This window comes from Neoarius graeffei, chromosome 13 (assembly GCF_027579695.1).
Source record: "Neoarius graeffei isolate fNeoGra1 chromosome 13, fNeoGra1.pri, whole genome shotgun sequence".
Classification (NCBI taxonomy): domain Eukaryota; kingdom Metazoa; phylum Chordata; class Actinopteri; order Siluriformes; family Ariidae; genus Neoarius; species Neoarius graeffei.
The window spans coordinates 80013863-80029171 of NC_083581.1; the positions used below are offsets into that span (position 1 = coordinate 80013863).

General features: G+C 42.6%; 1 protein-coding gene across 1 annotated transcript in view; it reads left to right on the forward strand.

The window, feature by feature from the left end:
- Nucleotides 1-14754, forward strand: part of LOC132896310 (transcription factor Spi-C) — a 20102-nt gene extending 5348 nt beyond the window's left edge. The window contains exons 2-6 of the mRNA XM_060937047.1: nucleotides 156-199; nucleotides 5540-5672; nucleotides 12408-12538; nucleotides 12720-12840; nucleotides 13911-14754. Coding sequence (XP_060793030.1) covers nucleotides 179-199; nucleotides 5540-5672; nucleotides 12408-12538; nucleotides 12720-12840; nucleotides 13911-14227 — 723 coding nt within the window. The 5' untranslated portion in view covers nucleotides 156-178 and the 3' untranslated portion in view covers nucleotides 14228-14754. The remainder of the gene's footprint in view (nucleotides 1-155; nucleotides 200-5539; nucleotides 5673-12407; nucleotides 12539-12719; nucleotides 12841-13910) is intronic.
- The last annotated feature ends 555 nt before the right edge of the window (nucleotides 14755-15309 follow it).

A 15309-nucleotide genomic window follows, 5' to 3' on the forward strand; every position in this document is an offset into this window, starting at 1 on the left:
ATCCCAACCCTAAACCCAATTTTAACACTAAACCCAACCCTAAATCTAATCCCAACCCTAGTGAAAGCACAGAATTAGCTACCTACAGTAATACACATATCAGCAGAACAATCTCACCAAGATATAATCACAAACTGTGTGTGTGTGTGTTTCAGGGGGGCATTTCACAGTATACAACATGTTGGCTAGCCTCGAACCGGTGAGTCTCATTTTTATCATTATTTCAATCTGAAACAAACATCAAGTCAACTTTGTTTGTACAGGACTTTTAAAAACAACTAATTTTGTCCAAAGTGGTGAACAAATTCAAACAATCTTTAATATTCTCAAGATTTATAGATTTTAAATATTTATCTGATCATGAGAAATCTCAGAGTAAATGTTAAAGTAACAATATTCCAGATATTTTTGTTTGCAACAAGCATTTTGTTGTTAATGTGGTTTGTTTGTTTGGTTTTGCTTTGCATCAAATTATTTGGGATTATTCAGTGGTAGTTTGAGACGTGCACCATTTCCTGCTTTTGCTGTCAGTCACTGTGACTCACTATCATTTAAATATAACAGTCATCTGACGCTGTCCAACTGTGCTTCAGTGTCATTACCGCAGGGCTTTCACATGCCCATGCCTTCTGTATTTCATCGTGTTCTTCTCATATCCTTTAGTGGTAGAAAGCTGGGCTATTTCAGGGGATCAACAGGGGATATTAAAAAGTCTGCACACCCCTGTTAAAATGCAGGTTTTTGTGATGTAAAATAAAGAAATGAATAAAAACCAAGATAAAAACCAAGACCCTTTTGCTTGTAAGACAGCCCTCAGTGGTTTTTGGTTAGAGTCTACCAACTGAACACATTGAGATTTAGCAATTTTATTCCACCCTTCCTTGAAAAATGCTCCAGATGTATCAGATTATGATGGGATCTCCTGTGCACAGCTCTCTTTAAGTCATTCCACAGGTTTGTGATAGGATTTAGACCTGAACTCTGATTGGACCATTCCAAAACATTGATCTTCTTCTTCTGAAGTGGTTACTTTGTTGACTTGGATTTGTGCTTTGGGTCGTTATTGTGCTGGAAGGCTGAATTTTTCTGACCTGGAAGTTTTGTGCCAAAATAGATATCCATGATTTGCTCTTTCTTGACAAGGGCCCCAAGCTCAGATGAAAAGAAGCAGCCGTATAGTATGATGCTGCCAACACCATGCTTCAGGTGTTCTTTAAGCTCTTTTTTTCTTTTGCATCAAATATATCCATCCATCCATCCATCCATTATCTGTAGCCACTTATCCTGTCCTACAGGGTTGCAGGCGAGCTGGAGCCTGTAGGTGCAGTTGGTAATTGAGTGATCAATCTCATTAAATCAGTCTCATTAATAATACCTTTAATTTTGATGCTTAATAATAAATTATCAAACAGCTAAATTATGGTATATTCCAAATTATTATGATCACTTACCATATTACACAACCTATATGCACCTTGGAATCCTTTGAGATTGAGTCATTTCAAAAATATTGGAAAAGCAAATAAACACACACAGTTTCAATAATAATGGAATTTATTATAACAAAGATAAAAATGAATAATAACAGTTGAAATCTTCAGCAAACAGTGAGGTATGTATATGTGTGTTTGTGTGTGTATTAAAAGGAAATTAAACATGAAACATGTAGTGTGTGTGTAAAGCCTTCTGGCCTACAACAAAGGAGTTAGCTTTGAATGCTGGCTAGGTGTGTGTGTGGGGGGGAGTTGACCACATGTTTCTAAGTAAAACAAGGGAGTTAGCTTTGGTTGCTAAGACAAAAGAATTAGCTTTGTGTTGCTAGCTAAGGCAAAGGAAGGCTTGCTAGCATGTGTTTGTGTGTGAGAGGCCTGGTGACCATGTGTTTCTAAGTAAAACAAGAGTTAGCTTTGGTTGCTAATTAGACAAAAGAATTAGCCATATGTGGCTAGCTAAGGCCCAAGGATCCTACCTTGTGGAGTTAAGACAAAAGGTGTGTATGTGAGTGTGGAGGAGGACCGCCACGTGTTCCCTTGAGACAATACCCTTAGCCCTTGGTGCTAATGGGACAAAAGAATTAGCCATAGGCTAATTTCATTAGCTTATAACAGTACTGAATCCACTGAAATCTTGATGAGGTCAAAATGTGTAATAAGGAAATTGAGGATGTTAGTAAGGAATAGAGAAGCATACACAGCCTATCTATTAAACAATTGAGAGATTAACAAATTAGAACAATCATCCATTCGACACGCTGCGTGTCTACAGTGTAAACAATTAAACCGTTCCTGAGTTTAAATTCACACTACTTCAATAAAGCTAATTCCTAAGACTAGGTTTTGCCCAAATGCCAGTCTTACTTCAGTATCTCATCTCTACGCGAGATTATGAGAAGATGTTCGGAGACTTTTGGAGTCTCACCATTGTGAAGGCACGTGAGTTGCTTCCGTGGAAAGCAGAGGATTTCTTGGTCTGACGTGTGGTCGCTCGTGATGAAAAGAGAGTCTCTGATCAGACAATGTGCACAGCTTTTTAATTAGAAGGATCCTGTCATTTCTAAACTTTAATTAATTGCTTGGGCTGCAGTCATACGTAACGTTACTGATAATAGACAAACAAAACCGGCTGTAGCTCAATCTGAGTTTAAAATCGCGCGATTCCAGAATCTACCGTGGCCAAAGGTGAAAGAAAAGTGCAAAACTCTGATTCTTGAGGAAAAGACATCTTTATCTGGTTTGCTGGTGCAGGGTATCACTTTGTGTCCAGATGGCTTGACATCCAAGACGAGAGAGAGAGAGACGGAAGCGTTGTTCTGTTACTTATGCCTTCATGGAGGATGTGACGTTGGTGATCCCGCCCAGGTGTGACGTAGGTCAACACGGAAGTTGGCTGATGGGAAATGTAGTTTCTTAAAGGGACTGTACCTACAAGCCTATCCCATCTGACTACGGGCGAAAGGCGGGGTTCACCCTGGACAAGTCGCCAGGTCATCACAGGGCTGACACATAGACACAGACAACCATTCACACTCACATTCACACCTACGCTCAATTTAGAGTCACCAGTTAACCTAACCTGCATGTCTTTGGACTGTGGGGGAAACCGGAGCACCCGGAGGAAACCCACGCGGACACGGGGAGAACATGCAAACTCCGCACAGAAAGGCCCTTGCCAGCTGCTGGGCTCAAACCTAGAACCTTCTTGCTGTGAGGCGACAGTGTGAACCACTATACCACCGTGCCACCCCGTCAAATATATCTTTTAGCATTATGCCCTAAAGGCTCTACCTTGGTCTCATCAGAACATAACATATTTTGCTGCATGGTTTGGGGTGATTTAGGGCTTGGATTATTTTTTGTTTTGTGTAAAAGGGCTTCCATCTAACCACCCCACTCCATAGCCCAGTCATGTGAAGAGCAATACGAGAGATTGTTGTCATGTGCAAGGAGTGATCAGTACTTGCCAGATATTCCTGAAGCTTCCAGGAGGTCTCCTAGCAGCTTTGCTGATAAGCTTTCTTCTTGTCCTTTCATCTTTTTTTTTTGAGGGACAGCCTGTTCTTGATAAAGGACTTCAGAATGTTCCATGCTTCATCTAATGCTTTGGAAATTCTTTTGTGCCCCTGTTCTGATTGATGTTTTTCAACAGTAAGATCCTGTATATGCTTTGTAAGTTCTTGTTGGACCATGACATCTAGGCTTCAGGAAAAAAAAAACCTAGAAGATGTCAAGAAAATCCTACAGAAGCAGCTAAGCTTTGTTTCAAAATCAATTAATTCAAGGCTGGAATGATGATGATTACTTTTGACCATGAGTTTGAATGTGATTGGTTAATTCTGAATAGTCACATGTCGCATTATAAATGGGTGTGAATACTGATGCAACCAAGTTATTGCTAATTTTTTTCACTTGATGTTTCCTGGTTGCTATATCCCATTAAAGGTGGAATAATTAACAGTTATTCCACGAAATCAAGTCATACATGAGCTGATAGGTGACAAGGCGCATAGCACCGAGTTGTCTATAATCTGTGTACGATGAGATTGAGTGGAATAACTGTTTTATTCTATCCACATTCACTGCATTTTGAGAAACAGAGTATTTTTATTTTTGGCAAATTTGATAAATAAAAACTTTATACAAAACATCTGACAAAATCATTTCCGCTTAGAATGTAAACAAACCAGCAAAATGACAGTAGCAATTTATGAAAAATGCAATAATAATAATTATCGAAAAATTTAAAAAGATACATTCTCACCACCGAATGCTTTTATCCTATATTTTGTTGTGCTTTTTTTTTGTATTTTGGGGGGTTTTGTTTTCAAGTAGAGTTTTTATTTCATCTTCGATTGATTCAGCAACACGCTCCGCCATTTTGTTTTTCTCTACTCATGGTATATGAGCTGATATCCTAGTAGTAGAGTAGCCAATCAAAGCGCATGATTGCTCATATCCAGTGAATGTGGAGAGAATAATATAAAAATATATCATTTTGACAGGAGTGTGTAGACTTTTCAAATCCTGTTTCTCCAAAATTTAAGGACAAATATTTTAACAAATAAAATTAGTTGAGAAATATTTGTCTTTTTATTATTCTGCATCGACCTGGAAAAAGGCAGCACATAAAGCCACAACAAATAGTAGATTTCTCTTAAAATTGCTTTGACCACAGATTTAGTTCTTTAGTGGAATATTTTTCTTTAATATTCCTCCTTATTCACTCATCATTCCATACCTTTTGTTTTATCTTCACATCAACGCTGTATACACACATCCTACAGATATATAGAATAGAAGAGAAGAGAATAGAATGCCTTTATTGTCACTATGTACAATGAGATTAAAAGCATCTCATATAGATATAGATATACCTGTATCCTTCATTCTCTGTGCAGTTTTCCAATGAAACATCGCTGAATATAATATCACATTGACCAAAGACTATATACACACTCAGTATTTACAAAGCAAATTACACACACACACACACACACACACACACACACAGAGAGAGAGAGAGAGAGAGAGAGAGAGAGTGTGTGTGTTTAGCCTGGAGGCTGGCTCTAGTTAAAGATTTCTGAATTTTTTTTCTGTAATGCAAATGAAGGCTGTTGTGTGTGTACAGATGCAAATACGTCCTGTGAAGATGTTTCACTTTTCAACAGAAATGCTTTCTCATGTCCTCGCTTCCAACCTGTTCTGTTACACACTCTTTTGATAACCGGGTTTAATTAATGTGGTTGATTTCTCTTGATTACAGAACGCAGACATGCAATGCAACTACAAACACATAAATTCATCAAACATGATTACAGTAATCAGAGACAAGGAGAGAGAGTGAGAGAGTGTTTAATGTGAAGCTCGCTTTACCGTCTTTGGAGCTGTGATACATTTAGGAACCTCAATCCCAATGAGTTATTTATTACATACATCAATATTTACTCGATATTTGTTTATAACTGAAAATATTAAATTTTGATAATTTTATTATAATTAATTTATCTCTATAAAGTATTATCATGTGGTTGTTTGTCCCATAGATAAACTATTTGCAGGAACTTCATCCTCACAATCCATCAGATGGAGGAATGGACCTGGATGTGATAGATGAGTATCTGAAGGAACAGACCAGACAAAACAGCCAGACCCGGGCAGAGGAACGACTTATAGCCGGTTAGTGAGAGAGAACAAAATATAAAGTCCTGAAGAAGGTAGAGATTAGAGATGTAAACCTCAGGATTCCATATGATAATGATTCAATATTAGAACATACCACTGAATCCGATATGCTACAATATATAGAGGATATTACACAGTCACACCAAGATATGAAGTTTATCTTTGAATGGTGAATGAGTAATATATCTTTTCAGTATGAGAGGATAAACTTCATATCTTCACCCCACCGTGTAATGTTCTTTATATTATATGGACACATCCACAAAAAATATGCAAGTTAATCAAAATAATTTTAATGTTGAACCGGATCACCATTTTGCCAACACACATCTAGTCAGTGGGAAAACACTGGGAGTGATGTCATCAGAGTGAAATATTCGGAATTATTATCCATACAGGACACTTTCTCAATGGAATAAAAACGTGTTCTATTCCCTTCTAGCGGGTTTCATTCATTTGGTTTGATAGCATGCAATATTGTTAGCATATCGCTTATCCTATGTGTATTACATCACTCTACCCAATGGAGAATAAGCATTGAATATGGTTTACGATATTGCATGACTGTCAAGGCAACATGATGTCACACATCAGAGATGTAAAACTTCCGCACTAGCGAGTGACTGTGACAATTTGTAAACAAACATGGCCGCCAGGTTTGCTTCATTACATACAGAAGATTTTGAGAGAATTTTGAAAGAGAAAGACACGTTGAACACCCGAAAGGAATGTGTATGTATAATAATAATAATAATAATAATAATAATAATAATGGCTTTTTTGGTGGTCTATCAGATATATTCCATTCAGCTACTCGTCTTCGACTCGTTCAGTATCATGCTCACTGAATGGAATATATCTGATAGACCACGAAAAAAGCCAGACAATATTATTTAAATATGTCACTCAGATCTGTGATGTATTTCGTATGAAAATGTGAGTTTTTCAACACGAGAAGATAAACTTCATATCTTCAAGCCAACATGTAATTTTCTTTTTATTATATCGACACATTCACAAACAAAAAGTCCCCAAATTTATCAAAACAATTCACCGATTTCCTCACAAGTGACAGATAGAGATTTATGTCGTGGTTTTGATTCTCCACATCCTGGATGGAGCTCGGATCAAAAATACCAGTGGTGTATTTCACACTAAAACACTCATGTCAATATAATATAATACAATACAGTTGGGCGGCACGGTGGTGTAGTGGTTAGCGCTGTCACCTCACAGCAAGAAGGTCCGGGTTCGAGCCCCGTGGCCGGCGAGGGCCTTTCTGTGTGGAGTTTGCATGTTCTCCCCATGTCTGCATGGGTTTCCTCCGGGTGCTCCGGTTTCCCCCACAGTCCAAAGACATGCAGGTTAGGTTAACTGGTGACTCTAAATTGAGCGTAGGTGTGAATGTGAGTGTGAATGGTTGTGTTTCTCTGTGTGTCGCCCTGTGATGATCTGGCGACTTGTCCAGGATGAACCCCGCCTCTCACCCATAGTCAGCTGGGATAGGCTCCAGCTCGCCTGTGACACTGTACAACAGGATAAGCAGCTACAGATAATGGATGGGTAAAATATCTGACAAAATCATTTCCGCTTAGAATGTAAACAAACCGGCAAAATGACAGGAGCAATTTGTGAAAAATGCGATAATTCTTGAAACATCTCATTATCTGTAGCCGCTTTATCCTGTCATACAGGGTCGCAGGCAAGCTGGAGCCTATCCCAGCTGACTACGGGTGAAAGGCGGGGTTCACCCTGGACAAGTCGCCAGGTCATCACAGGGCTGACACAGACACAGACAACCATTCACACTCACATTCACACCTACGCTCAATTTAGAGTCACCAGTTAACCTAACCTGCATGTCTTTGGACTGTGGGGGAAACCAGAGCACCCGGAGGAAACCCACGCGGACACGGGGAGAACATGCAAACTCCGCACAGAAAGGCCCTCGCCGGCCACGGGGCTTGAACCCGGACCTTCTTGCTGTGAGGTGAAAGTGATAACCACTACACCACCATGTCGCCCAAGATAATTTCTTACCATCAGATACTTTCATTCCATATTTTGTTGCTTTTTTGTAATTTTTGGGGGTTTGTTTTTGAGTAGAGTTTTTATTTCATCCTCGGTTGGCTCAGTAACATGCTCCACCATTTTGTTTTTCTTCAGGGTTTTTTTTGTCAGTTAGCAAACCAACTTAAAGGTGTATTACTGCCCCCGACTGAACTGGAGTGTGGAACAGGAGATATAAGGGGAAAAAAACAAAACAATATTATTTTAGCTATTTCTGTTACTTTTAAATACTTGATAAAGTGAGTGTAGAGAGATGCTTATGTGGGTGGAGCACAGAAGCATGGCAGGTGGCTGTTTGTGTCAAGTATTTTCTTTATTGTTGCTTTTCAGCACACAACTCAAACTCTCTCACACAGGCTATTATCAAGCCCTTTGTTAGGTTGGGCTGGGAATCAAACCCAGGTCGCTGGTGTAGTAACCCAGCAAACCCCCACTAGGCCACCAGGGGAATGACTCAAGTGTAGAGGAGTGAGACGAAAGTTAGAGTTCAAACAGTTTATTCGCCAAAGCCCAGAAGTCCAGAAAATCCAAAGTTTGTGAAAAAGCAAAAATCCACAAAAGAAAAATACAAAACACACAGGAGATACAAGAAAAACATCCAAAAGTTCAAAAGTCCAAAACCAAGGCAAAGAAAGCAAAAATCCAAATGCTCAGAAGATACAAAAAACGGCAAGGGTCTAAGTAAACAAAAACAGTCCAAATGTCCTAAGAGAGTAGAGTTCCAAAACCACAAGTAGCCAGGCAAGGTACACAGAACAAAGGGGACTAGTCATGAACAGCACAAAGACTCAGTAACAAGAGACACAAAATGGGGTAGTATAAATACCCAAAGTAATAGGACACATGACCAGGTAAAATTGGCAATTAAGAAAATAGGCGGGGCAGTAAATAAAGAACAGGTGGGGCACACTCACCTTCCCTGACTCCGCCCTCCATTCACAGACTGACGCTCAGCCACACCCCCACTGCCACATACCCCCACCGCCCGACTCAGGCTGGGGAGCCGTCTGGCCTGCAGCAGACTCCCCCACCCCCTTGATGGGACAGGAAGACTGCCACCACCATCTGCGCCCTGGCCTGTGGACCACCTCGAATTTAAATGGCTGGAGGGCAAGATACCAATGGGTGATCCGTGCGTTGGCATCCTTCATGTGGTGGAGCCACTGGAGGGGTGCGTGGTCCAAACAGAGGGTGAAAGGGCATCCCAGTAGGTAGTACCGGAGGGTGAGGACCACCCACTTGATATCTTGGACCAGATCTGGTGCTTCCTTTTTAGTGAGATCAGTCAGCGGGCTGTTGACGTCCAAATAATTAGGTATGAACCTACGATAGTAACCAGCCAGCCCCAGGAACTGTCTCACCCTCTTTTTGGTCTTGGGCCTCGGGCAGGCCACAATCGCTGCTGTCTTATTAATTTGGGGACGCACCTGCCCATTGCCTAAGTGGAAACCCAGATACCATACTTCCACCCATCCAATTGCACACTTCTTTGGGTTAGCTGTGAGACCCGCCTGCCTCAGCGACTTTAGGATGGCCCTAAGGTGTTCAAGGTGCCACAGCCAGTCATTGATGTAGATGATAATATCGTCGAGATACACGGCTGCATAGGTGGTGTGGGGGTGGAGGACCCTGTCCATAAGCCGCTGGAGCGTAGCTGGCGCCCCAAACAACCCAAAAGGAAGTGTGATGAATCAGTGTAAGCCAAACAGTGTGGAAAAGGCCATTTTCTCTTGGGACAGAGGAGTCGAGGGGATCTGCCAATATCCCTTCATTAAATCCAGTGTCGAATAAAAACAAGCAGTGTCTAATTGATTGAGCAGCTCATCAATGCAAGGCATTGGGTATGTGTCAAATTTAGACACCGCATTGACTTTCCTATAGTCCACACAGAACCGGACCGACCCATTGGTCTTGGGGACCAGGACCACTGGGCTGCTCCAGTCACTGTGGGACTCCTCGATTATGCCCATTTCAAGCATAGCCTCGAGTTCATCCCGGACTACCTTTTTTTTGTGTTTGGGCAGGCGGTAAGGGCGGCTGCGTGCTACCATCCCCGGGGCATCTCAATGTGATGTTCTATGAGGTGGGTGCGACTGGGCAGGGGCGAAAACACATCGGAAAATTCTTTCTGCAACTGGGCTACCTCTGTGAGTTGGGCCAGGGAGAGGTGGTCTCCACAGGGGACCGGAGTGGTGGGCGATGTCAATTTTCTTTTTTGAACCCCAGCTCCACCTTCTCTGGGATTACTGACACCAACGCCACGGGGACCTCCTCATTCCAACGTTTTAATAGATTGAGGTGGTGAAGTTGCAATGCCCCACCCCTGTCTGTTTGCCTCACCTCATAGTCAACGTCCCCAACTTGCCATGTGACCTTGAAGGGCCCTTGCCACTTGGCAATCAATTTAGAGCTTGACTTGGGCAGTAATACGAGTACTTTGTCTCCCGGTGTGAACTTCCTAAGGCACGTGCCCCTGTTGTACAGTTGGACTTGATGTTCTTGCACCTGCTGCAAATTCTCCTGGGTTATGTGTGTGAGTGTGTGGAGTTTGGCACACAGGTCGAGAATGTATTGAATTTCGTTCTTACTAGGTGAAGGTCCCTCCTCCCAATTTTCACGTAACATGTCCAAAATGCCACGCGGCTTACGCCCATATAATAATTCAAATGGTGAAAAACCTGTGGAGGCTTGTGGGACCTCTCGTACTGCAAATAACAGGGGCTTGGGCCACTTATCCCAATTATGTGCATCTTCGCTTATGAACTTCCAAATTATATTTTTGAGAGTTCGATTAAAACGTTCCACTAAGCCATCAGTTTGTGGGTGATAGACGCTGGTGCAGATAGGCTTAATTCCCAGTAACCCATACAGCTCGCACAGTGTGCATGACATGAATGTAGTACCTTGGTCTGTCAGGATTTCCTTCGGAATCCCGACCCGGGAGATAAAGCAGAAGAGTGCTTCTGTAATACTGCATGCTGAGATATTGCGGAGAGGCACTGCTTCTGGGTATCGCGTTGCATAGTCCACCAGAACTAAAATAAAGTGATATCCCCATGCTGACTGATCTAATGACCCGGACCACCATGCCCACCTCCATCGCAGAGCACTGATGTTGGAGATGTCCCGGCTCCCTGCAGCGCCAGCACACCGGCCCAGGCTCTCCCTCTGCACCGGTGTTATGGACATCAGTCACTTGGGGGAGAGGAGACACAGACAAGGAAGGGGAAAATGGGAGGACACCACAGGTGCACCGGGCAGGCTGGGGGGGAGCCAGCCCCCACCTCTGCGGTGGGGGAATGGAGCGAGGACAGGAAGCAGAGGGAGAGGGAGACAGAGAAGAGAGAGGAGAAGAGGAGACACGCCTTCCTGCCATCAGAACTGCTGCCATGTGGTCCTCTGCCAGCTCGATAGTTTGGTCCAGCGACGTTGGGAGATGACACTGGACCTACTCTGCCGTTCCTTCCAGAAGTCGCGCGATGAATTGCTCCAGTGTCACCAGGTTGATCACTCCCTCGGCGTTGTGGTCGTCTGCCCTCAGCCACCACCGGCAGGCATCCCGGAGTTGTTGCCCGAATGCAAATGGTCGGCCGACCTCCTCCAGGCACAGTGAGCAGAAGAGCTGCCTTTGTTGCTCTGGGGAGCGGCCGACACACTGGAGGATGGCTCATCGGAGGTCCGCGTACACGAGCAGGTTGTCGGTGGGGAGCTGCAGCGCGGCCAGCTGCGCCTCACCCGTCAGTAGGGGGAGGAGGTGCGCTGCACGCTGGTCGACTGGCTAACCCCACGCCTCCGCTGCTTGCTCGAAGAGCGTGAGGAAGGCTCCTGGATCATCATGTGGACCCATCTTTGTTAGGGTGAGGTGGGGAGGGTCCGCTCCGGTGGCAGTCATGGAACCCGCTGACGTGAGCAGGTGCCGGAACACTTGGCGATCTTCCTGTTGGGCCAGCACCAAGGCTTCAAACCGTTGTTCTTGCTCCTTTCAGAGGGCAACCAGCGCTTGGTGCTGGTTCTGCTGGGCTGTGGTGAGGGCATGGATCAGGTCCTTGAACAGAGTGGACTCCATGGGGCTGTTCCCTTCTGCACTCATTTGGGTCATGGCACCACTGTAGAGAGACCCTGATGTGGGTGGAGCACAAAAGCACAGCAGGCAGCTGTTTGCATCTTAATTATTTTCTTTATTGTTGCTTTTCAGCACACAACTCAAACTCTTTCTCACACACACACACACAGGCTACTATCAAGCCCTCGGCACCGACCTCCCCCTCTCACTCTCCTTTCATAGGGCACGGTCACTGGAGGAGACACACAAACACACGTTAATTGACAACAGGTGTAGCGATATGACCACTCACCTTCCCTGACTCCGCCCTCCATTCACAGACTGACGCTCGGCCACGCTGCCACAGTGAGATATCTGACTTGATACACTCTGCCATTTTGTTTATCTCTACTCACGGTATATGAGCTGATATCCTAGTCATAGAGTAACCAATCAGAGAACATGATTGCTCATAACCAGTGAATGTGGATAGAATGTGGTTAGCTTGGATGTTTCCAGCAAGCTCATAATTGGTATTAAGTTAGTTACTATAATGATGAGTGCTTGCTTGTGGTTTCAAAACACACACTAACTTAAAAAAAAAAACAATTGTGCAGAAAACAGCTGGTCGGGTCGATTTGCGTACGAGTGGCAGTATGGAGGAAGAGTGGCCACAGAAAACATATGCTGTGAACAGCAAAGGCAACAACAGCAGGTGTGGATGAATCTACCGAGTTATTCTGAGTGGGTATGTACACACACACACACACACACACTCATCACAGTACACACACACTACACTCTAACTGGTGTATATGGAACACTTCCAAAAGTGTGACTCAGATTCCATATGCATCATCAAAGCCTTGTGTGTTTTTGTGGTTGAGTTTTTAATTCTATGGTTCCGTGTGTGTGTGTGTGTGATTTAGGGAGGACAGTGCCAGTTTGATCCCACTCCCTGCAGCGACACAGATTCACACTCCTCCAGTTCGGGGTATCAGGAGTTCCCTCCGTCTCCGCCCTCACACTCACACACCGCCGCTTTCTCAGGTCAGTCTCCTCACACCTCACTGAATAAAAAACGAGAAATGGACACAAACTTTCACACAGCAGCGAGTTCTTATTACTCTGACAGGATTCACATGCTAACTGGTCGAGAAAAACATTTACACTGTACGTATTGTTCCAGGACAGGTTCTCTTACACTTGTGGTCAGTTAAAATATGAATTTAGTTTTAATTTAATAAACTAAACCACATGTTCTGTGTGTGAATTAACATGAGAAAATAAATTAATCCTGTGCCAGAAAAATTCATGTGAAAATAAGTGAATTGTCTCATCTCATTATCTGTAGCCGCTTTATCCTGTTCTACAGGGTCACAGGCGAGCTGGATCCTATCCCAGCTGACTACAGGCGAAAGGCGGGGTTCACCCTGGACAAGTCGCCAGGTCATCACAGGGCTGACACATAGACACAGACAACCATTCACACTCACATTCACACCTACGCTCAATTTAGAGTCACCAGTTAACCTAACCTGCATGTCTTTGGACTGTGGGGGAAACCGGAGCACCCGGAGGAAACCCACGCGGACACGGGGAGAACATGCAAACTCCGCACAGAAAGGCCCTCGCCGGCCCCGGGGCTTGAACCCGGACCTTCTTGCTGTGAGGTGACAGCGCTAACCACTACACCACCGTGCCGCCTGTGGAAATAAATGAATAATGTAAAAAATAACTGAATTGTTAGAAAATAACAGAATCATCTGAAAAATCACACGTGGAAAAACAAAATCATGGGAAAAATACATCTGGGAATAAATTAATCGAATGCAAAATCATGTGCGTAAATAAATGAATCAAGAAACAAATCACTGAATCATATATGAAAAATGAATCATTTGGAAAAATCATATGTGGAAATAAATGAATCATGTGGAAAATATGAAGTGTCTAAATGCCGTGTGTAAATCATGTTGATGTTACTTTTCTGTCAATGACTCATATAACCCCATGTGAAATAAATGTGATTTTTCCCCAAAAAAAACAAAGCGATTGAAATGAAATGACTCTCCAGGTGAGATACGAACATCTTTGTGTGTGTGTGTGTGTTTCAGCAGGTAAAAGGAAGGAGCGTCTGTTCCAGTTCCTGTATGAGATGCTGCAGACGCCACACATGCGCAGCTGCATCTGGTGGGTTCAATCAGCCAACGGTACGTTCCAGTTCTCATCGCAGAACAAAGAGAAACTCGCTGAGATGTGGGGCAAGCGCAAGGGCAACCGCAAAACCATGACGTACCAGAAGATGGCACGTGCTCTGCGTAACTACTCACGTACCGGAGAGATCTGTAAAGTGAAGCGCAAACTCACGTACCAGTTTAACGAAAGAACCCTCCGGGGGCTTCAGAGCAACACACAGAAATTCACCCAAACCTAACTGTAGCGATGAGAGGATAAAAATCAAATCCCTTTGAAGTGGGAATTCACCTGAATAATAAATACTGAGTATTTGTAGTGAATTTGATACTCATTATAATTTTTGCTCAATTGTCCAAACTGATTACAAAGTGCAGGTTGATCGAATGGATTTTATCTCATAAATGTTGTAAAAATGAAAGTCATCAAAGGAAATTTATTTCAGTGGTACACTCTAAAAAAAGAAAGAAAAGAAAAGAAAAGAAAACGTGCATTTCAGGATCCAAACATTAAAAAATTCTAAATTTTTGGTACATTACTGAAACCTTAAATAAGGACACATTTACATTGTACCTTACATTGTACAATAAACTTAAACTGAACTGAACTGAACTGAACTGAAGAACTAAAAGTACCCGAGCAGTACCTTTACTTCTGAGTGTGTTTTTAAATCTGAGGATTGTCATGTTGCTCCAAGCTACGTTCTAGTAGTACTACTGTACTTCTGTATATAGCAGTGTAGTAGTAAGTAGTGACTTTAAAAAAAAAATCAACAACATTTTAATGTTTCTACTTTTGTATTTCTCTCAACTGGACTGAAATCTGTAATAAAATTTATTTCAGTAATAAACAGTTTACTTGCATTTGTTCATTTGTTAACATTTAGTAAAAGTTGTGACATTCCAACAATATAAAATTCCTTACTTGAGTGAATGATGACAAAAGTGATGCACTTTTAACGTTTAACCTTTAATCATCAACTTACAAGTCAACTTTGTTTATATAGTGATTTTAACAGTAGACATTGTCACAAAGCAGCTTTACAGAAAATTAAAGACTTTAAACATATAAGCTAATTTTATCCCAAATAAATTTATTTATCCCTGATGATGAAGCCTGTGGCAACGGTGGGAAGGAAAACTCCCTGAGACAACATGAGAAAGAAACTTTGAGAGGAACCAGACTCTAAAGGGAACCCATCCTCATCTGGGTGATAACAGATAACACGATTATAAATAACTCACTTCTACAACTGTGTCCTATAGAGTCACAAAGTGCAACTGTGTAACCAGGAAATTCATTATAGTTTAACAGGAAGTCTGT